Source organism: Taurulus bubalis (genome assembly GCF_910589615.1).
Source record: "Taurulus bubalis genome assembly, chromosome: 7".
Lineage (NCBI taxonomy): Eukaryota > Metazoa > Chordata > Actinopteri > Perciformes > Cottidae > Taurulus > Taurulus bubalis.
The window spans coordinates 5,046,297-5,068,727 of NC_136595.1; the positions used below are offsets into that span (position 1 = coordinate 5,046,297).

Genomic DNA, 22,431 nt, shown 5'->3' on the forward strand with positions numbered 1-22,431 from the left:
AGAGAGAGAAAGAGAGAGAGAGAGAGAGAGAGAGAGAAAGAGAAAGAGAGAGCTTGGCAATGATTGGGAGGCTGTGTGCCAAAGTGGGAGAGAAAGAAACAGCAGGCTTTGAGTGGGAGGACTGAAGAAAATGTCGATCTCAAATGTTCCAGATGATTTTTCCCATTAAAAAAAAGACGGGCATCAACTAGCATTTACTGATCATTTCAATTGGTTGTTCAGGACATTCATTTACAAAGCACATCAAATTTGGAAAAGTTAAAAATTGACAGTACTGAGTTAAAACTTCTCAGTGAAGAGAAGATATAAATATCTGTTGTAATGGAGATATTTGTGCACAGACTGGGATCACCAGACATGAGCATGACAGAGACTCTGTAAAGAAGTGGGCTGCAGTCTGCTCTCAGCCATTGTGGCCCTTCAGCTCACCCCAGGCACAATATGTGGTAGTTAACAGCCTCCCATTGTCCCGAATGGAATGTCTAACCCTGGGCTCTTTTGTCTTTGCCCTTCTCTACGAGTTCAGCGTGATTGCCTTCCTGCCCTGTCCAAACACTGCACAGGGCCAACGGTGATCCGCAGCATTTACCTGCCAACCAGGCGGAACCAAGGGAAGCGGTCATAAAAGGGATCCCCTCCGGTCATCACGTTTTCCCCGTCTTCAGCGGCATTGTTGGGCACATCGGCGGCGCGATCGTACATCTCTCTCATGAGATCCAGCCTCTGCCTGCAAGAAGCAGCAACAGTTGCCACATTAAGTCACTGGAGTGAATGAAAAATGTTCTAGTGATTAATACTTTTTGCCCAATTGATCCCTCACAAAATAATCTTTTTTTTACATTATTTATATTGTACAATGAGAGTGTATCAGACTTTTAAAAACATTGTTGTGCACAGGCTTGTTCATGTACCTTAGTTTTTCTAATGTCCAATAGTGGGTGGCTCCGTTTTTCTGATCCTGCACCTCCACTGCCACAATGGTGCGTGGGAACTGTCTCTTCTCCCGGTCCTTGGACGTCTCTGGGGGCAACAGGTCTGGAGGCAGCGGGGAGTAGAGCGTGTCTGTGAGCAGCACAAACTGGAACTGAACCTGCAGGGGCACAGAACTAGCATTAGTGTGGTCAGAAAGTCAGATAGACGTGTTGTAACATCTATTTGTGGATCTACTGTCAGCTGAAATGATAACAGCATGTGTCGCACCTTCTTCTTGAGCTCCACGCTGATGGCATTGGCCTCCTTGAGAAAGATGGCGTTGCCCCATAACAAGTCACGGAGAGAGGTGAACTGGTAGCACCGCCACTTACGAAAGCTCCACACCGCCAGCTCTACTTCCCTCTCTGTCCATTGCACTGGTGGCAAAGAGTAAAAAAGAAGGATAAACACCATCTTTAGTATGAGTACTAACACAGATATGTGCATGTGTCCAATCATTTGCACTACCTTCCTCCTCTGCCTCTTCCTCTTCATCAAGGGTTTCTGGGTAGTAACTGTCCACTTGCTTCTGAAGAGCCTCCAGCTTGCTCTCATAATCCTAGACAATTAAATAATGGAGAACATGTCAACACAAGACCTTTAGGAACAGATGTCAGTGAGTAAACTGTTCGGTCAAACTGTTGAAATGAACAACCAAAATGTATTCAAAAATACTTGTGAGTTGTATGTAAAACATGGAAAAAGACTGTGAAGCTTGTTTTCATTGTATGAGGTTTTCTTTTACTATTTTTCTATTTTTTTGTCGACAACCTACTGTAAATTTAGTGGGTTTGTTTAAATATATAAATTAGATAGTGCTCAACAGTTTTAGTTAGATCCAGCACACATATCTGCTCGTTACTGTACCAGTCTTTGCTGCTCCAGAAGGTTGTTGGCTTCCTCTCTTTCTTTGCGATACTGGTCCTCCAACTCCTGCAGTCTGAAGACAACAAAAAAACTTGTGTGAACAAAACCGGTTGGAGACTCACCGCCTCAAAGGTGTTGCTGGAGCAGCATGCAATTGCCTGTGCTCTGTGCTGCAAGGTTTCAGTGTCACCTTGACACTTCTTCCCTTTTTAGCTTCTTTATCTGTTCCTGTCTACAATGTGGTGGTGAGACGCTATCTGCTACCTACATAGGCTTTCTCGAAAAAGTCAGGTATGAATAAATGGCTTACTATTTCCCCCCCAAAGTACCTTTGCTCCATTTCCTGTTTCATGTCGATGCCCTGCTTGTCCAGCAGCTCCCTCTGGGCGAAGGCCCAGTCCACGGGCTCAGCAGGGGTTTCTGCACATGGCGTCCTCTCCCTCTCGGCCCGGGCCTGCACAGGGTGGTTGAACCGGAACACGTGGCTCTTCCCCAGGATGATGCGATTTCCTTTACGCGAATAAGAAGTCAAAATGTGGAGTATACCACACACGCATGTTTCTACTAGGTACCATGCATCAGGAGAGGTGGAAGTCACAGAGAGCTTACGGACCTGATTTGAGGACAGTGGGCTCGGTCACTCTCTTTCCGTTGACATACGTCTCAGCTCCTTCACACGGCTCCAGGACAACGACTAATTACGAACAGAGAGGGCAATATGAGGCTCTACTTCCTGTCTGTCAATATCAAACTGTGACGTACACAACGAGAAGCCTACGGAGCAATAAAGGTCGCTCACTTTCTCTTGTTGGACCAGTAGAGCTGGTGAAGGTGCAGTGCTCGTCCTTGATGAAGTGTCCGCTGAGGACGATGTCCTGACGACTGCTGGCGTCTACACGACCGACCCTGAAAAAAAGAAGAATTGGCGATATGATGTCGGAGCAAATAAATACGGTCCTGATTTTATATGGAAACTGATAACGCATTAAGCACTTCAATAAAGATTGTTAAATGTGACAACATCTAACCTGGTCATCCCATCTTTAATGTAGTACAGCAAACACTCAGACATCAGAGGATCCTCGTTGAGATTCACCAGATGAGGTGTCTGATGCAGAACAAGGAATCATAAATCAATCAATTGTTCATTATCCATATGTTATTTACAGTATATCATATGCATACAATGCACACAAGAGAGCTGAAAAGCAATCTTTGAAACAATCAGAAATAGTTAAAACCATGCAGTCAAATTCCCTCCCCACAGCTTCACCGCATGAGTGTTCAGTGCTTAGTCTGGTGTTTTAGGGCTGCAGGAAAACAGCCATCACTGAGATGGGGGCACTACCCCCCATGTTTACACCCATGGCGGCTTCCGGCGGTGCGAGGAAGTGTTTGAAGTGTTTAATGAAGTAGATTTCAGATAACACTGAAAGAGAAACCCTCGACCGATGTGCCTCGACGAGGCTCCTGTTGAAGTGAGACTTCAGAGCACTCAAGAGAGGGAGGCAGCTTTAAACACTTCACAGCTACAAACCTCGTTGGGGGAAAACAGCCCCACTGTGTCGATAAACACAGCCTGGGGCTTTCTAGGGCTATCGGAGGGCTTTGGGGTAAATAAACAAGCATTTCAGTGAATAATTTAAATGGTAAGTTTTAGATCACAGAGGAGAGTTTTGCAGACGCCTCGTGTCTTCTTACCTTCTTGGGAGAGAACACGCCGACTGTCCCGCCATCTTCTCGCATTGCCACACCCATTTCTGCCAGCAAGGCCTCTCTGTGGACGAATACAAGACTCGGTGAACCAAGCGGCTGCAGGATTTCTTTTCTTTTAAGATGCCTCACACAATAATATAGTTTACATGTTGCACAGTGCAAAGTGCAAAGTGGTTCATTTTTCTGTACACGTGCATACTGCACACACAACCCCATTGTTTATTATTGACTAAATACTCAAATAGTTACAACCTTTGGTCAAGAGGAAAGACTATACATGCTATTCTTCAAACCTGCTCTACTTTTGCACGCACTACTTCATGCAAGTGATGGAGTCATTTTAAAATGAATAATTTTATAGACAAGAAAAACAGGATTATTAACTATGTTTTAGAATATATGATATTCTATTAGTATATTAGGTTGTCTTTTTAAACATTTATCTGTTATAAGCCTGTTGTCTCTGTGTGCATGAATTAAGATATATATATCATATATATATATACTATACGTATGGTAATCTCACCTTTCCATTCTAATGGCTTCCGTTCGGCGAAGTTTCTCTTCCCAAGTCTCATTGAGTTCAGCAATGATTTTCTCTGTTTCCTGAGATTTCAGAAGACAGTGGTAATTAATACACGGCTAGTAATCTATATTTTTCTTTTTGCCAACAAATCCCATGAAAAGACCAAACAATGAAAAGACCAAACAATTAATTGACACACTAACAAATATTGTGTGGTGTATTCAAAGCCTAATATGTCTTCTCCCTCTGTGCCTCTAAGCTCTAGTGTTGTCCACAAACTATTAAAATCACATAAATGATCCACACTGGTTAAAATCAACGTGGGCATTGTAGTTTATTTTGAGTCATGGTTCATAAATACTCACTCGAGCACCAGATCCATGACTGAAAATAGTCCTCAACAAATGCACAATTCACTCCTGTTTGCGTCACCTCGAAAACTGCAGTGTGCAACTGCTTTTTAATCGTCTCCTGTCATCCCTCTAAATACTCAAAGCTTGATCATTTAAGTAGGAAGTAATGGGTCAAACAGACAATATTGATGAACAGACTGATGCATTGTTAGATTTGGTCCTCTATACTTAAACTGCTGAGAAGGTTATGAGTAAAATGCTTAGAGAGCACACTGACGATGTATCTGCATATGATCTCACAATAAGCGTTGGGCATGTCCAATGTGTGCATGCAGTACATTTACACTGTGTCAATGCTCACCTTCAGCCTCTCGATGGCCTCTTCGCTGCCCGGGCTGAACATGATGCGGTCATGAAGACTGGCGATGGAGCCGACGCGGCTGGTCAAGGCTGAGAGAGACGGAGAGGGACTCATCCCCGTCATGGCATTCGTCACTGTGGAGAGATCATCTCTTTGATTCACGGCTTGGTCTTTATTGTTATTGTTCTTGTAATCGGATAGGTCTGTCGTGTGTACGGGAAGCGGGGTCGGGGCAATCGATAACGGGGGGGATAAAGAAAAGTAGAAATGCAAACAGATAAGGAGGAGAAGAGAAGGGAGAATAGAAGAAAAGAAAGAAGATATGTGGCTTGAAACAAATCTAACTCACAGAGAGAAATTTCATCTACTAGTATAGAAGCGAGGGCAGCAGCAGCAGAAAGCCCCGCAGAGAGGACCAACTTAAAAGATGCAAACAGGCGGCATCAAGCCAGGACCAAAGAAAATGCAGCTATGATACAAAAGCTTCAAGCAGAGCGTCATATGCATGAACATTCACAAACAAGAAAATATATTTGTATATTGTTCGTCCGCCATTTCAGAAATAAAACCTAGAATGAGAGATGGATTCTATCTCTCATTTCCAGTCTACGAAAACAAAATGAGTCATCGTGTAGGAAAAATACAAATATATTATAAGCTCATTTGTGCAGAAACTTAATGACTCATTTGTAATCGGGTCATGTTTCCTGCAGAGAAAATCAGGAAGCCTGAACTCTCAATCAGAGATTATTACATAAAAGCAGCAAGATGCATCTGATGCTCAGTTTGCTTATCACTAAATACTGAAAGCAGGAATCCATTTCTGTATTTTGTAATCACATTTTTTGTATTCATCAAAAATAGTCTACCAACTACATTGATGTTTTCTGTTCAGTGTTTTACCCTGGGATTTCGAAGGCCTATGACAGAGTATATAATACAAAATAGAATATCAACTCTGCAGCTGCTGCTATGGCAACTACAGCAATAAATTGGGAAAGTGTATCGCACCCATCCATCTGGACACGCTGTCGGCCGCCAAGATGGATTGCATAATATTGCCTTTGCGGTGCAGTTAATGAAGTCATGGGTTATAGAAAGTAAAAATTTATAAAATTAGATGACTTCCTCAAAAGATGCCATATTATGGAAGTGATTATATTCTCTGTGGCATCACCAATGCCCGCCAACAGGGGGCAATAGAGTCAGATGGACCCTTCCAGGGGATTTGGGAAGCTACAGATTCTAATTGAGGGAAATCATAGGTCGGGATGAAACATATCTCACTGTGGTCCATAATCGTCCATATTGTGTTGCTCTGGTTTGTTGCTTCATGCAATATTAAGCTTTGTCCCGCCAATGCCACGGCCATGAAGCCATACACAGATCTCTGCAGCACCATGACACGGCCCATTCGGCCCATTAGGAACTGAAGATTACAGCCAAAATGACAAAGCTTGAAAAAAACAAAAAAATCTCCCACAAACGGCAGGCTGCTTGTTTTCCAGTGCGACTCGCCTAAAACATTCTGATCAACGCTTTGTGATATTGTGGTGCTGCAAAGAAAACAGGCTACTGAAAAAGCTACTTTTTACTGCCACATTAAGCGCCGGTGATGCTGAGCTGCCACAAGAGCAAAAGCAATAGTCAGAAAACACACGTTTCAAACCCTCTATGTCAGCACCAGACATTCGATAAGCTGGGAGAAGAGAAGAGAAGAGAGAGAGAAAGAGAGAGAGAAAGAGAGAGAGACAGCGGAACACCTTGAGATGAAATGTCCATGGACTGAAACATCATCTTATACATTTTTTGTGACAAAGGTTGGTGATGTACGTACTAATTTTTATAGTCATATTTTTCTTTTCACCTGAGAGACCCTGAGAGGCAAGTAAGGGGAAAATAAATCTGATGATCTATTTTTAAGTTTGTTGTTGTAACACTTATTTTGGCCACGAGAAGCTGAAGTGCACCACTACCCTGTGTTCTGAATGGGATTAAAAGCATTATTGTTTTCTTTCTTTCTTTAACTTTACCATGCACTCTAAACACAAGGTACACATTGTATGTGTCAGCAAGTTATGCACAGTATAATATATAGAGATTTCAGAAAAATTGAAAAATTGTCCATTCTAAACCTTTTTTTGAAGTCATAATTATATTTTTTTCTCACTTGCATCTCAAGGCTTCTATAAAGGATGTGTGGACCAGAATCGTCAATGAAGAAGCAGACAAGTCACATTCACTGCAATTCAAACAAAATAGCTAGATCTTACATTTAGAAACTCCACACCTTCATTATTATTACATGCTAATTTGAGCTAGCTTGACATGCTAGCTCCAGAAGCTAATGCTTGAAACCCTGCCCACACAGTTTCCCACCCTGCCTGTTTTTTTAGCAACAGCATGGAGGCGTAAACTGCACTGCAACTCCGACTGCAGTCTGAAGAGAACCAGTTGCTGTTCGTCTTCATTCACGTCGTCTTCCCATCGATTTTGCTGCACTGGCTCCTAATTTATTTCGTGTTCTATCAGCACACACAATGGAAGTTAGCCGTGTGGGCTGACGTGAGACTGACAGTGTATCATGGAGGATAGTGTGAACGCTAACTAAAGGATGTAAACCCCCACCCCTAAAATAATATGTTTAAAAGTTGAATCTAGAGATGGCGCAAATGCTCATATAAACCAAACGAATGATCCCTTACTGTCAATGATGTCGCCCAGGCCCTGGGAGCAGAGGAGGTCTTTCAGACGGGACACCTCCTCCTTCAGCTCACGCACCAACCGGTTGCTGGGATCCTCGTTGATCACGGCGTTGCAGCGGATCTGTTTGGCACGGTCTGCGTACCTGCGGACATGAGGGAGGGGTCATTGAGCATGTGACACAGGTGAGGGAGGAGACAGGATTCTGCAGCCTGGCACTGCAGCTGCAGCTCATGCGAGCCACTGAGGGAAAACGTGTATTACGCAACAACTTTGGTCCTCAATGACATCCCTCACAGCCGCACTGAGCAGCTGTGTGGGAGGGAGAGAAAGACGCAGCAGAAAATGTGTTTTCTACCTGAGTGTGCTGAGGGTCTCGTCGTAGTTGATGTCAGCTGGACTCAGGGCAGCTACCATCGCAGTGCGAGAGTTCCCCCCTGACAGAATGAAGGCAAACACGTTGGTTTCAGTTTGTCAAGGACTAATGGATCACTGGGAGCAACAAATGTTGTGCTCATACCCAAGTTCTCTCTCAGTAACCAGGTCAAAACCGAATCTCTGTAGGGGATGTGGTTTTCCACCTTCTTCTTCTTTTTATTCTGTGTATCAAATTAAAACACCAAATTAAAATAAATCAATGTATTTATAGGCATTTGGGTGAAGAAAAACAAGAAATAAATGAATAACAATTTAAAAAAATCAAACAAATTACCTTATTCAACCCAGAGTCCTGAAATGAAGGAGACAGTAAAAGGTAAATGCATATCCTTCATAACATCTGCTTCATCTCACAACATACTGCATGCAGATATGATACGTACCACTTCCGCCAAAGCGGAGATGACCTTCCCCAGTGTAGTCAGAGATTTGTTGATATTTGCTCCTTCCTGTGACCGAGCAAGAAGCAGACAATGATATAAAAGTAAACACAGTGATTCACTGTTTTAATATTGACATATTATTATGATTATAGGCATATTCAGACCGGAAATGTGCTTCCATATCTGTGTTTGATTATCTCAAATGCATTTGAGGGAAACGTTTCACCTTAAGCCTGGTCCCTTTGGCTCCAGTGGAGTCTGCCCGCTCGCTGCCAGCCAGATCCACCAAACTTATCTTGCTGACCTGCAACAGAACATCCAACAAATGGACTCCGTTACATAAACAACACATTCATTAACCGACAACAAAAACAACCCCTAAAGCGATTCATCTTTATTCAGGAGACGGGTCTCATTAAAAAAAACATCTGCACAACGTAACGTTATAATTACAGTACGACCTTCAAGCCGTCATTGATTTCCAATTTACGACAAGATTTAAATCAGTGTCATCAATCAGCTCATTGATAAGCAGTGGCAGCACCTCTATAGTAAATACATGCAGTCAGGATGGGATAAAACTCAACCTTCTCAGAGGTGTTTTCAGTATCGGCATCGTGGCGTTTCTGAGTGAATATGATGTTGAAGACGGCATGCGAGCGGCTGCTCGTCTCGTTCATGTTGGTGGCGGCCACAGTCCTGTGGACACAACGAACAAGCAAATTACTAGTCCTGCTATTTCTACTATAGGTCCAACAACAAAAGTAATCAGGATTTAAAGTGCAAATTGATAGAACATAAATATTTAGTTGAACCTCAATGTACATTATAAAGAGCTTCAGCTTTTGATTGTTAGCACAGCTATAACTCTCATCTCCTCTACTTCATCAGAAATGTCTTAAATGTATGTGTGATTCATGCCTTAAAAAACAGATTTCTGCTCATACCTGCAGTGCTTTTTAGGACGAGATTTGTTTAGGTGTGAGTTGCAGAGTGTTGTCTGCCATGTCGACAATATAATGGGACTATATGTATTCTTAATTTTCAGGTGAACAGGAACCATATATGGTATGCTTCACCATATTACCGAGAACAACGGTGAAGGAATAAACAGGTCCCTCACCTGGCCTTGTTGCCGGAGTCCATCAGGTCCTGGATGTCGTTGTAGGACGTGACGGCCAGCTTAGACAGGTCCTCCACATAAGGTCCCATGAGAGGATGTTCTCGGACGCGCAGGTTCCCTTTGTTCTTGGGGTTCAGTAAATCCCGCACACGTTCACAGTAGATTTCCATGTAGCTCACCTGTTCAGAATCATTACATTAGCTCAGCGCATACAGCAGACCTCTATCCGTATAAACTGCATGAGCGGCGTTTGGGAATGCAGATGGAAACAAGCTTGTACGATAAATCTCTTCCGTTAGTGTGAGATCAATGATGAACATCATGACAACACGATTGGGAATGTAATGCTCACCTCCACAGAGTAAGACATGCTGTTGCCTGCATTGTCATTGAACTTGGTGAACAGATCTTCACACAGCTGGAAGGAGAAAATTATGAACGTTACTTCCACAATTGTCACATTTGAGACAAACTCATCTCTCCTTTAAATGTATCATCAGCCAGTCCAGTAATCACAGTGAGTCTGTACCAGAGGAATGATCCCTTGTTGATCCTTGACATCCTGCTTCCCCATCATGGTGTAGGACTTGCCAGAGCCCGTCTGGCCGTAAGCAAAGATGCAGACGTTATATCCCTCGAAGGCGTGCAGCAACATTTCCTCTCCGATGTCTTTGTACACTTGCACCTGAGAGGCATAATTGATGTCCTCTGGCTGCGGACAGAAATCAATAATCAGCCACTTAAATCTTAAACTTTCTCATAAACCTGACAAACAATGAAGTTAGGGCTGGGCGATAAGTCAATATGACCATTTATCATCTTTCAGTGGAGCCGTATCGTGATGAAATCATATATAAAATAACGAGCATTTACTGACAAAAATGTCAAACTCTATTAAATCCGACTATTGTCTTAATCTGATGTGCATTCATAGACATTATTTTCACACACACAGTGATGCACAGTGCACAGTGATGCACAGTGATGCACGTGTGTGTCTCGGTTGGGGTGTCAACACTACATTCGCGCTGTGGGGTTCAGAGAGACTTACCGAGGTGTGGGACCAGTAGGAGTAATCAAAGTTGAAGCTCTTGTTGTCTTTGGTCTGCTTGGGGTTGACGATGGCTGAAAGACAAGGAACACGAGTCAGAGGGAGGGCGAGAGCCGGCCACGTGAAACCGTATCTGAGCTGTGTCGTGTTGTGCTAACAGAACCGAGAGGGCCTGAGTCGCCTCCTCTTTCTGAATCAACAGTCACAGGTAGTGTTTGGGCCTCTGCGCGACAGAATTAGATGTTAAGGGACAATCTTTTGGAAGGCGAACACTGAACGCTTTTTTACTTGATCACAGTCTCGTTGACCACATTGAGGACGGACACTACAGGGGAATAGGGGAAACATTTAAGCTAATAGATACCACAAAACACACAAAAAGTCTCAAATTGATTACTTACATGAAGAAAGTTATTTTAGAAATCTGAACATTGGATGAAGCCAGGCTCATGATACATCTTCAGTAGCTGCTCCACTGCCCTGCTGGTGGCTGTGAGGCTGCAACACTAATTACGAAGCTAAACACAAACTTGTTTTTTGCTGTGCTCTCTTTAAATCCCTCCCCTCCGGAAGGACATTCCAGAGTTTCAGGTGAAGGACTATCTCGCTTCAGGAACACACAGCTGATTCGTACTTGAACTCAGATCTATACACACATCTATACAAGTAGATGGGTATCAGCACAAAGGAACACGCAGTATTAAACAAATGTACTGAGGAAAATTCCCCATCAACTGTGCTGACGTGGCAATAAAGTATTGAACTTTATTCTTACTCGCTATTGTCAAATGTAGAGTTTGGCCTGATGGCGGTGTCAGATTAAAAGGCCACGTCGTTACCGAGCAGTGGCCATTTTAGGATCGCTCACACTCGTCAGGCTCAGCTCATCTTTCAACGGCGTCGGTGTGAAACAAGCGTCAGGCTCAGGTGATGTTTGTGAGCTCAGTGGATCTCGTAATATTCATTTATTCCAGACTGACAGATGATTGAATTTGAAGTATTAGTATGGTAAGTCACAGGTTGGTCTGTTTAGCACAAATCAAAATGAGACAAATTCAAACTTGTTACATCTTTCTACTCCGACAGGAAAATATCCTTTTCCCATTACACATCAATTACTTTAAGTTATAATCAAAGTTATTCTAATTGTCTTTTTTTTGGTTGGTGGTCTGGTGACCACCAACTCTCCTTCATGATGACACACATCTTTTTCTGGTTCACTTCATCTGTTCGTTATGTTATCCAATTGTATTCTGGAGTTATGAATGCTATGCGTTGTCATGAATCAGAAACAGAAACAAAACGATGCCTGAAATGTGAACACACATAGACTTTTTGATATATTAATTTATATATTATATTTCATAACTTCTTTTTTGTCCAGACGTTTAAATTCTGTAACCACGCATTTGACCTGAATGCAGCGCCTCAAGAAAGAATAATACTGCCCAAAAAAACAACATGCAGCAATGAGAGTTTTGCAGAAAAGTGCTTTCAGAAACCAATAAAGCCTGTGTGATGGGGGGCTAGAGCCTACTGTGTGTTCATTTTCATGATTTAGAGACCTTTTACAAATACACATTGTGTACTTAAAAAGGCAAAATATCAGATAAATAAATGCTAATTTCTTGTTTTCTTCAAAGGAAGCTGTCAAACTCAAATATTGCAATGAATACTCCAGCACATGGTATTGTGCTCTCACACAATATATCTGATGTGGTCTGGGCATGCCAGCTATGAAAATGCTTCCTCCGTGCTCCCGCAGTTGCAGACACCATTTTCTCCGCTAATGCATGTGGTCGATAACAGAGGAAGCGGCCCGGGGCTCAGTCCACTCTCAAGTCAGTGCACACACGCTTATTTCCTTTCTACACTGCTACTGTGCTTCCAGCCGTGATATATATGCCAGTGTGGCTGACGTGGGTTTCCGGTTTCAGGCCAGTGATGAAAAGACGAGGCCTGGTTTACCGGGCATGACGTGACCGTGTTCCCTGGAAGACTTATCTGAGTTCAGCGCTCGCAATCACCAGGAAATCAATGAGGTCTGCTGCTAAACGAAGCCACGGAATCCATTTCATTAATTAGCGAGAAATGATTTCCAAACTGCTCATTTCCTCTGCTGCGCACTGTCCCCCTGCCTCAAATGGTCCCTGCAATAACGACATCAGAGGCATTGTGATGACATCACCAGGTATGCCAGTTAGACTGAAATATCTACTTACAACTGGAGGGACAGCCAACATTAATCAATGGCGATCAATCCCTCTACTCATCCTTACATTTGTGCTTCAGTGATTTACTACCTGTTCCCGTAAAGCCAGACTACTCACGTATTCTGGAAGTAGGCATGTTTAAAGCGAACAATAAAAACGTCTCCTTAAATAAAACCGTACCTAACAGAGGCTCCTAACTAGCCACTCTTCAAAGAAAATGTAGATTATGTGCAGTAGTGATGCAGGTGAAACACTGAAACAAAAGAGTCTCACAGCGCACCTTGCTTACAATATCTTGCATAGGATTAGCAGCCAGTCGTGTTGCCGTTATCCTATTAGACATATGTGTTAGATTGTCATATATGGCAGATCAATTCTTCATCTACGTTCTAATTAGTTCATCCTTGAGTCCAAGTTGCAATTCTGAAGCAATCCCCTCCGTGTGTTGGTGAGAAATACCAAGAGAACGGGACCAGACGGACACACTGGTCCTGGGCCATGATTTCACTGCAAGAGACACTGCATGTACTGCGTTTCTGATATGCAGCATGAACACACATCCTCCCATCATTGATGAAAAATGCACATTTAAAAGGCCCTCTGTGAAAAGCCTCCGTAGACGTATTCATCTATACATCCAACACAGCCTGACAATCAATTCAGGTCCCAGAAGGTCTGAAGCTGCAACGTGGTGAAAACGTGAAAGAAACACATTGGTTTTCCTGGTAAATCACGCTGACGGAAAAGTGGATTCTACAACAGAAGAAAGCCATCAAATAAACCTAGTTAAGATGGAGACATGGATTACTTTATCAAACCTCGAAATTAAAAACAAAAAGAAAGATCTGATTTTACCCAGAAGCAGAGGCCTTGTACTCCGACATCCTCTCTTTGCTTACTTATCTCTGATTGTTGTATGATTCACACACACACACACACACACACACACACACACACACACACACACACACACACACACACACACACACACACACACACACACACACACACACACACACACCATACTCTTCCGATAAGGTAATCACTTTAAAGTGGCAGAGATTGGCAGAACGTAGGAGTGCGACGGTGAGACATGGGGCCTGCCTGCCTCTTTTAATTGCACTCGGCAGCTTTGGTGACGTTCTCAGCGGTCACCGCTTGCGTGTCAGAGTGATCTCCACCTGAGGACAGTTTTAGCAGCACTTAAAGCACGCAGAGCACGTCTCCCATCTTCATCACGCTCCCCTTTACCTCCCACCATCTCTTTTTATGACGGAAACGCTATTTAATCACGAGGAGTTGAGTTTATAGACGATGCCAGGTCTGGAAGGCACGTCATGGTTGGGGAGGGGGTCTAAATAATTAGACGGGATACAGCAGCAAGTCATTTCTCTTCTGGCGGTGTCCTCAGACAGGAGCAGGTCAGGATTCTATGCACGTACCCACAGTGTGTACACGTTTATCAGCATCATACTGACGCTACTGCTTTTCATGCCTATTTTTTCGCTCTCTTTCAAAGATGTGATTTGTGCACTGTGAAAATAAGTAGCAACAATTCATAAAAGCTATATCAGCTCCCCAAAATCTGTTTTTAATGCCTAAAATATGATCCATCAACAAGAGATTCCTCCATCATTAGACCATTTGAAACAAATGGAAACAAGCTCTATTATTATTATACCCCTCTGCAAACAAGTATCTTGCAGTCTGTTCTAAGGTGACTTCATATCTATTATAGTCATTGATTCAGAGCGGTATTGTCAGTAATTGTTAGCTGTCCATGTATTAGAAGTTATTTTGTTCCACCCTCGTGCAATGCATATTTATTTTTATTATCAAATAATCTGCCAATTTTTTCTTTGACTGATCATTTGTTTGGTTTGTAAAATCTACAAACCCACGTTGACATGTTGAAGCTCGTTTTGTCCGACCAGTCATACAAAACGATCGATTTTAATATAACAGAAGATTAAAATGTTATAATCTGGAACCTGATTGTATTGGAAGGATATTTTTTGCTTAAAAATTACTTTGTAAATATTATTTTGTACACTGACAATCACTTTTTTGAGACTTAAATATTTTACATTTATACTTTTAAATACAAATACATATTTGCAGGGTTTCAGTGATTTAAATTCCGCCCAAAAAGAAATATATATATAAATATATTTTTATGTATCCTTAATTGAAAAGAGTGTGCAAATTAGTTTCCCCGGGTGAGATGTTTAGTACATTTGTATCTGTATTTGTTCAAGTTTATATATTTTACTGTCATGTGTACAACAATTACAGAGAAGCCATCACTTAAATCTCAGGCTCCCTCCAACACATGCTCATTAAATATGTATAAGAAAGAAAGACAATTTAGTCTAAGACTTAAACATAGTGCATAATATACACAAATAAATTATAAAATAATATGAATGTGTGGTAGACAGGTGTATAGTTGCTATGATTCAACAGGAATGTATTAAGAGTATATGTGCAATGAGAAGTAATACATATATATGTACAGAGATGTTACAGGTTGTAAAACAGTAAGTATTGTGTATATACTAGCAGTATTTTGTAAAACTACTCCACTGCTCATCTTTATCCCCGTCAGTGATGCCTACATGTCTGCTCTGGTTTAATTTTAGGAAGTACAGCATATTTTCAGCATCCTATTATGGTTCGTTCCATGTTTGTCTTCTTAATTGTGACTGAGTGATGCTGGTCAGACCGTCATGGGTGAACTGCCCCAGTCAATAGGAGAGGAAATGTGTCTGCGTCAGCAGGTCTGTCTGAGGGGATGTGAACCCACTGACTGGAGGAGAGCCACGTAGATGGTACTATTTTCAGCAGCAGCAGCACAGGCTGTTTGTGGATTGTTGTCTGCTGCTTTATGTTGGACTTCATGAAGCCTCAGGCACAAATTAAGAGGCACGGTCTATGCCACAATTAGCATTACGGAGCAGTGAACTTTATGCTAAAGAGGTATTAAAAATTTAAAAAAGCAACATGAATCCCCTCAGTTTTCCCCAAGATGAATTAAATCTGTGTTTCTACATTTAAGCACATAGAATACACAACAACAAAATACATTTTCAAGAGTTCTTATAGCTATACACAGATATTCTGCGTCAACTTTGCTGCAACATAGATGTAAGTCTCTATATGCACCCAACAGTCTTCTGAAGAGAGGCCCACTTTTCCTTCAGGTCTGTCCCCTGCATCTTAATTAAGGCTAGCGTGGGAGGGAAGGATCTCTCAAACAACAAGATTACTGCCATTCTCCTGCTTTGTGGGAACTGGGGTATTGACCCACTCATGAGTGTCAGAGAGCACAAAGCAGAGAGGCGCACACACAAAAAAGAAACCCACTCCTTCTTCTTCTTCCTTTGCTCTGCCCAGACTACAAAAAAGACAAGGGGGCATTTATCCCCTGCCTCTGTACCCCCTCCAGACTGCAACCAATGAGCTTTTTCATGACATCAGCCTGCTTACACCCTCCAGTCCACATCCAGAGCCATTGACTCGGTTTGGAAGAGAACAATCTGCTCTGCTGAAAGACGTGCCGTCTCAATGAGAGCGGCTCTGTGTGGCTCTGACCAGCCAGGCATTTTTTAGATTGATAAACTCTGTTTCATTTATGGATTTTAAGGTATATTGACTAATCGTGACTAAAACGTAATGTCTTTGAATTGATCAGTGTTGGGGGGCTTCCTTATGTGTCAAAATGTCCAAGCAATGTTTCTTTTACCTGACTCTTTAACTGCAATTTACCAGCTTGTAGAAGTGATGTATATTGTGGGGAATCAAGCCCACGAGCTCACTGAATACTGGATGCAGGTCCAGAGGAAATCTTTCGCACATTCTTGTGGTGCCTTATATTAAATATCATAACTATTTCTGATTTAACTGTAATTTATGCAAAAAAATAATTATAATAATTAAAACCTACATTCCTGAAAAACTAAAACGCCAGAAGCCAAATATTTCCCATCTTTTCATGAAAGAATAATCTATGCTACATATTTAACAATGCCTGGGTTCTCTCAGGAGGTCTAAAAACCCATACAATTAAAAAAATAGGTGAGTGAATATTGCAATGAATAAGCTGGAAGTGAAGAACAAGCAAACACCATACTGGTTATCATGGTAACATGCTTAATTAAAAACAACATACCCACTTTGTGTGATTAGAAAAACTCTAATTCACAGATTTTTTTCAAGGACATTTCAGTGGAATCCACACTGCAAATATAGCTAAGTTTACACTGCAGTGGGTGACACTGCTGACAGCTAAATACTCATCCACTTCTGTGGAGACGGAAGGAGCTCTGTGCCAAGGCAACACGATGTAGTCACCCTCATGGTGTGAAATCCTGGAGGGACTTCATATGAAACGATATTTTTAGATTTTATTTAAAGATTACAAGTGTTTAGTCGATCACGAAATGCAACAAATCGCATAGTTAAACCAAGTCGGCCTAAAAAAGCCACCAAGCTTGTCTAGTCACCCATGACATGGTGAGGGATGGGGGAGATGGCTAAATTAGGACAAACGGTAAATATTTCAGGAAGCCTCATCCATTATTAACAAATGGCTTTACCTTCCTAAGCAGACTACATATCGAGTATCTTTCCAGTCTCTTCACTCTGCACCGGATAACCCAAGGAATGTGGTGTGCTCTAAACTACATACTTAAAAAAAAAACATACAACAAATGGCCGCAAAAACAAATACAGTATGTTTGTGCAGGAAACCTTACAGTAGCTAGAGGCAGGTACACACATGTTCATATTTGATGTTGACAGAGTAATGTAAACGCATCCGCTATTATACGCATTAAATAGTTGCATTAGGGGCAGATTTGAATTGAAAGATTAATCTTGAAAATGTTGATTTAGGTGCCATTTTTAAACGTGGCTTAATCTGGCCACATAAACACATAACATGCGTTGCCCTAAATAAACATCAGGTCAAATATGCCTGAGATTACGTCACCTCGAGCATAGACTTCCTGACGCGGTGATAACATATAGATAACTGCTCTGCTCAGATTTGGCCCTTAATTCGACAATCTGGCGGTAAACTCAAAAAGGTTGACATTTTCTGCATAGATGGATAAAAAACATCTTCAATATTCGTTTTATGGAACTAAAGATGATTCTAAATACATTCCCAGCTCATATCACATGTCTTGGAACAGGCCTGCTTGTTCACAGGAGATTTGTACAGTCACTCATACAATCTATTTATCTTTTCACTAAACCTGTGGCGTTCAGAGGTCAAGGTCAGAAAAGCCTGAATCTGCACCTTCTGGGTGGAAAAAAAAGACTTGCGATAAACGTAAGTCAATAAAAACAAGAACACAGAACACACATTGTGAAGGTGAATCTTCTGGAGAGTACTTACTGGTGGTATTTCCAGACATCTGAATGATGCACTTGCTATCTTTTCCAATCTCCCTTGAGTTGAAGGGGCGGACTCGCACCGCCACCTTCACTGAGGCCCCGGCCATGATGCTGTCTTCCTAGCACCTTGGGGTGCCTTCTTTAGTGCCCAGGTGTGGGGACCGCAGGTCTGTAGAAGGGAGCAGAAAGTGAATCTCAATCAATACAATTCTAAGTTGTATCAGTTTGTGTGCAAATGACATGCTGCAACTGACGTATGCCACCTTTTTTGGCATGAAACCGAGGGCTATTTTTATTTATTTGTGTTGTAAGTCGTAAGAACTTGAGACCTTATGGTTGACGTGACGAGCACAATTGAAGAGGGCAGGGCTGTGTTGCTGTAACGTGAAAATACCACGCATGGTCAGCTACAGCCAGGGGAGATGGATAACAAAGCTAGCAGTAACAAAAGAAGTGCAGCAGCAGCTAAATGTCAGGCTATTTCTCTGGGTGACAATGGCTCCGAAACCAGCCACAAATCCAGCGTCTGGCTCTATTCAGCAGCTCGGCCTCGTGAACAACTCGTCCCCTAAAAGACGAATTACCAACATGAAATCACTGGGGGACTTCAGTGTGTTGTATCAGGAGCAACCATGAGTCATCATCTTCTGTGGCGATCAAATTACAATCACTTAATGTGTTCATCAATAAGCTTTAACAGTGAGCTAAATGATACCAGTAGCATTCACTGTCCAACTGTGAATACTATGAAGCTATCATAATGTATAGCAATCATTATATCATTATATATTATTCATCAATCAGAGAAAATGCCATTACTTTGACTTAATGTATGCCCCAGATTTGGGATGATGTTGGATGTTGTACCAATATTCAGAGTATGTCCCGATATGCTTTGTGACTCAGACGTCCGTCATCATAATTGAGTGCTGTAAATGTGCTGTGTCACCCCGCTTCCTGTTACACCCTCCACAACTGGCCCCGAAACAGAATAAGGTGTGAGACATATGCAGGTTAACATTGATACTGGTGGTAAACGTTAAAGGTGCAACCACACATATACTGAAAATTAATTGGGATTGATTAAAAAAATATATAAGAATATCAAATTGAAAAGATTCCACATCGAATCCAATATTGTTTTGATGTCTGACATAAAGGGAAGAAGATGCACATGCTTGAAGCATGTCTTATGTTCACCATCGTCACAGACTATGATGTGTTCAAAAATAATATTTAAAGTTCTGATGATTTAAAAGCAACACCCATGTTCATAATCTGCATACAGATGCTCAGACCAATCAGCTGATGATGCAGCTCAGCTGGGCGGCCACCATCTTCCCGGCGACAAAGGCTACTGTAATAAACCATGCCGGTGTGTATCTGAGCACGACGACAGTTTAATACAATTTGACCTTATCCCTCAATAAAACAGATTCATTGACGAGCTTCTTTTTTTTCTTATTTTGTTTTTGCATGACAGTGAAGCCTTACACCTGAGGTCAAAGCTGGCTCGAGACTCATATTGTATTGGGCGAAGACGGATAATTCAATCATGTGAAATACATAATAAATACTTCTTGCGTCATCTCGAGAGCTTCAGTTATAAGCGAACATCACTTAAATGAGCAGTTGTAGTTGTAGCCGACTAGCACACTGAATCTGGCCTTTCGCCCAATGACGGGGCATTTATTCCTGTCGTCCTGCTCATAGAAATACAATAAATTGTATTTAATAGCATTAAAAGCGGTAAAACATCATGGTTGAGGTGTATTACAGAGCGGCATAGCCACATAGTATCTATCCGACATTGACAGCCTCCTCAATGGCCGCACCCTATGCTCGTCTCTCCCCAGGAGATTTGACACTAAGTAAATAAAGGCTGTCTCGTTCAACCTGCGTTGCAGGCGGAATAATGAAAAATAAATGAATAAAATAAAAAAGGTAAAAACCTCACCTCCAATAACGTCGTGCTCCGGTGTCGTCCGCGTTTCGTCGCGCTCGTCTGTTTTAATATCCAGCTCCTCTGGTCTCCTCCAGGTCTGGCACTGCCCCTTAACAGCCTCCCCTCTCCATGCACACGGGAAGGGCTGAGGCTACCCACCTCCTCTCTCTCTCCCTCTCCCTCTCTCTCTCTCTGCCCGGCCTTGTCTCGCCGGTGGGGAGGAAGAGGAAGGTGACACTGGTCGGGTTGTTCGGCCGCTTCTTCGCACTCCAAAGCGGTCAAAATGGCCCTATTGTCTGCCTGTGGTAAAGGATGCTCGAGCTCCACTGAGCCGGTGACATCACCGATGAGGGAGGTAACAGCATCAATGCAGTAGTGGGAAGAGAGAGAGAGAGAGAGAGAGAGAGAGAGAGAGAGAGAGAGCAAAAGAAAGGAGGGGAGGGGAGACTGGGAGAACGATGAGGAGCAAGATTAGTATCCCTCCTCTAACATCTTTATCTAAGAAGTATTAATACTTATTTTTTAAAGTTTATAACAAACAGCAGATATTGTAGTTTTTTCTGAAGCGGTAAAACAGTGTAGTTTGCAGGTTCGTTTTTGAAAGCAGTGGACAATTAGGAGCATAACAACGCACTTGTTATGAATAGTGTTTAGTAGGTCAAGCCAGGGACATCAAGCTGAGTGGAGACAAACGGACTCTTTGCAGGTCTTTGCACCATGGAAACATGTCTGTTAAGAAGTGAAGCTGGTCTCAGAGTCTGGCCACAGAAACAGGATTACAGCAGAAATATTATCACGTTTCTTTTATGCCTCTTTCTAAAAGTGCTGGTTGTCTGTCTGCGTAGCAGCGTTGCAGGTCTTATAGCTGTGTGCCTGCAGCCTCTGTTAACTGCAGCATGATAAAGGTTAAATGGTAAATATACAATATAGGCTTTTTTTTCACAGAAGATATTTTGACGTGTCATAGTAGGGAAAGTACAGGTGTTACTGATGACGATGGCTACGTCTCATTAATGGTATTCAGACATCTTTAATTTCATTATTTACACCTGCGCTATTAGTGTGACATGTCCACATGTGTGCATCTGTGGCCGATATGTAGAATATCTGATGCAAAAAGGTTGTGTTTTTGTATTACAAAAATGAGGGTTCATAAAAAAAGAAAAATCAAATCAACATATAATGGGAGCTCTTTATAGTCAGAGAGAAAAAAATCCATGTTTGTCATGCGGCCTGTGTAAATGTCAGACCTATAAAGGGCCGAGTTTAAACAGATGAAGACGCAAAGCAACGCCTGGACAGATGTTTCTGTAGCGAAGCTCTCAGACAGTCAATGTGCCGATTGGAGAGATGAGAGGACCGGTCCTCGCTATGTCAACGTGTCCTTGTGCACGTAAGTGACAGTATATAGGTCGGTGTCTGAAGAGGTTCAGATCCATGCATTTTCTTCTCACTCTCATCCATCTGAAGACAAAGACTTCTGCACAGTGGAATAACCTCGTAGTGCAACGCTTGTCTGGGTTCTGAACTGCAACGCGTATGTTATACTCCCAAACTTATTCCATTGTACACCTAGTTTCTTGTTCTTTCTTTTGCACGTATGAAGATAAAATGCAGAGTCCAATTGCACAAGGAGGTTTAGCAGCAATAAAGGGCAGTGAACAGGAACTCTCTCTCTGGTAGAAGGATACTTTGGCTGCTCAGGTTTCAGCCTGAGTGAAACACAATGCAATTGTGTTTTGTGACCTTGCTCTTTGCTCAGCCCTACCGTTCCTATTGCCTACTCTCTCTCTCTCTCTCTCGCTCCTTCCCTCCCTCGTGGACACATTTGCTTGACGTGGAACATCTCTCTTGGGCCCCCCCTCTCTCCTCCACTTTTATCTGATGCAATTGCTTTATTTAATTCATCAGCATTAAGATTTCACAGTCTAATCCCTGCACAGAAATATCATACAGTTTTGCAGTGTATAGCCACGGTCGGCCAACACCACGCAGAGAGTACAGATGAAGATGATGGAGACGGATCAATAGATGAGCGGGAAACACAGCACATAACAAAGGATGATGTCACTGGCATGAATCATGAGGCAACCCGGGTACACTTGTCCTCCGTGGTTTTAAAATTGGGCCAAGCTGAAGGCTCAGTTTTATATGGGAACGTTAAAAAAAAGGAAGTGGCCTTCGATTATTTAGAAGTACCAGCGTCCACTACAGGAAGAAGCAGGAGGAGCGCTTGATATTGTTTCTACCCAGCCTCCCGGCTCTGTTCTGCCATGTCTAAATGCAGTGGCACAGGAGCCTGAATAATTGATTGGGAGAACGAGCTGTTGCCTTGAGCCTGGTGTGACAGAAGTGTTTTCTTTGATAGACGCTCTTA

The 22,431-nt window shown here is 42.3% G+C and overlaps 1 protein-coding gene across 1 annotated transcript in view; it reads right to left on the reverse strand.

The window, feature by feature from the left end:
• The window catches only part of kif1aa (kinesin family member 1Aa), a gene marked incomplete at both ends in the record, with an annotated part of 33,048 nt that extends 14,832 nt beyond the window's left edge, over positions 1-18,216 (reverse strand). Inside the window, 24 exons of the mRNA XM_079220646.1 lie at positions 590-727; positions 912-1,090; positions 1,201-1,349; positions 1,441-1,531; positions 1,840-1,912; positions 2,169-2,349; positions 2,453-2,533; positions 2,639-2,745; positions 2,868-2,947; positions 3,541-3,616; positions 4,082-4,161; positions 4,796-4,929; positions 7,501-7,643; positions 7,857-7,935; positions 8,019-8,097; positions 8,211-8,228; positions 8,320-8,385; positions 8,546-8,623; positions 8,907-9,018; positions 9,443-9,621; positions 9,795-9,860; positions 9,972-10,154; positions 10,494-10,567; positions 18,111-18,216. Coding sequence (XP_079076772.1) covers positions 590-727; positions 912-1,090; positions 1,201-1,349; positions 1,441-1,531; positions 1,840-1,912; positions 2,169-2,349; positions 2,453-2,533; positions 2,639-2,745; positions 2,868-2,947; positions 3,541-3,616; positions 4,082-4,161; positions 4,796-4,929; positions 7,501-7,643; positions 7,857-7,935; positions 8,019-8,097; positions 8,211-8,228; positions 8,320-8,385; positions 8,546-8,623; positions 8,907-9,018; positions 9,443-9,621; positions 9,795-9,860; positions 9,972-10,154; positions 10,494-10,567; positions 18,111-18,216 — 2,552 coding nt within the window. The remainder of the gene's footprint in view (positions 1-589; positions 728-911; positions 1,091-1,200; positions 1,350-1,440; positions 1,532-1,839; positions 1,913-2,168; positions 2,350-2,452; positions 2,534-2,638; positions 2,746-2,867; positions 2,948-3,540; positions 3,617-4,081; positions 4,162-4,795; positions 4,930-7,500; positions 7,644-7,856; positions 7,936-8,018; positions 8,098-8,210; positions 8,229-8,319; positions 8,386-8,545; positions 8,624-8,906; positions 9,019-9,442; positions 9,622-9,794; positions 9,861-9,971; positions 10,155-10,493; positions 10,568-18,110) is intronic.
• Positions 18,217-22,431: the final 4,215 nt, after the last annotated feature.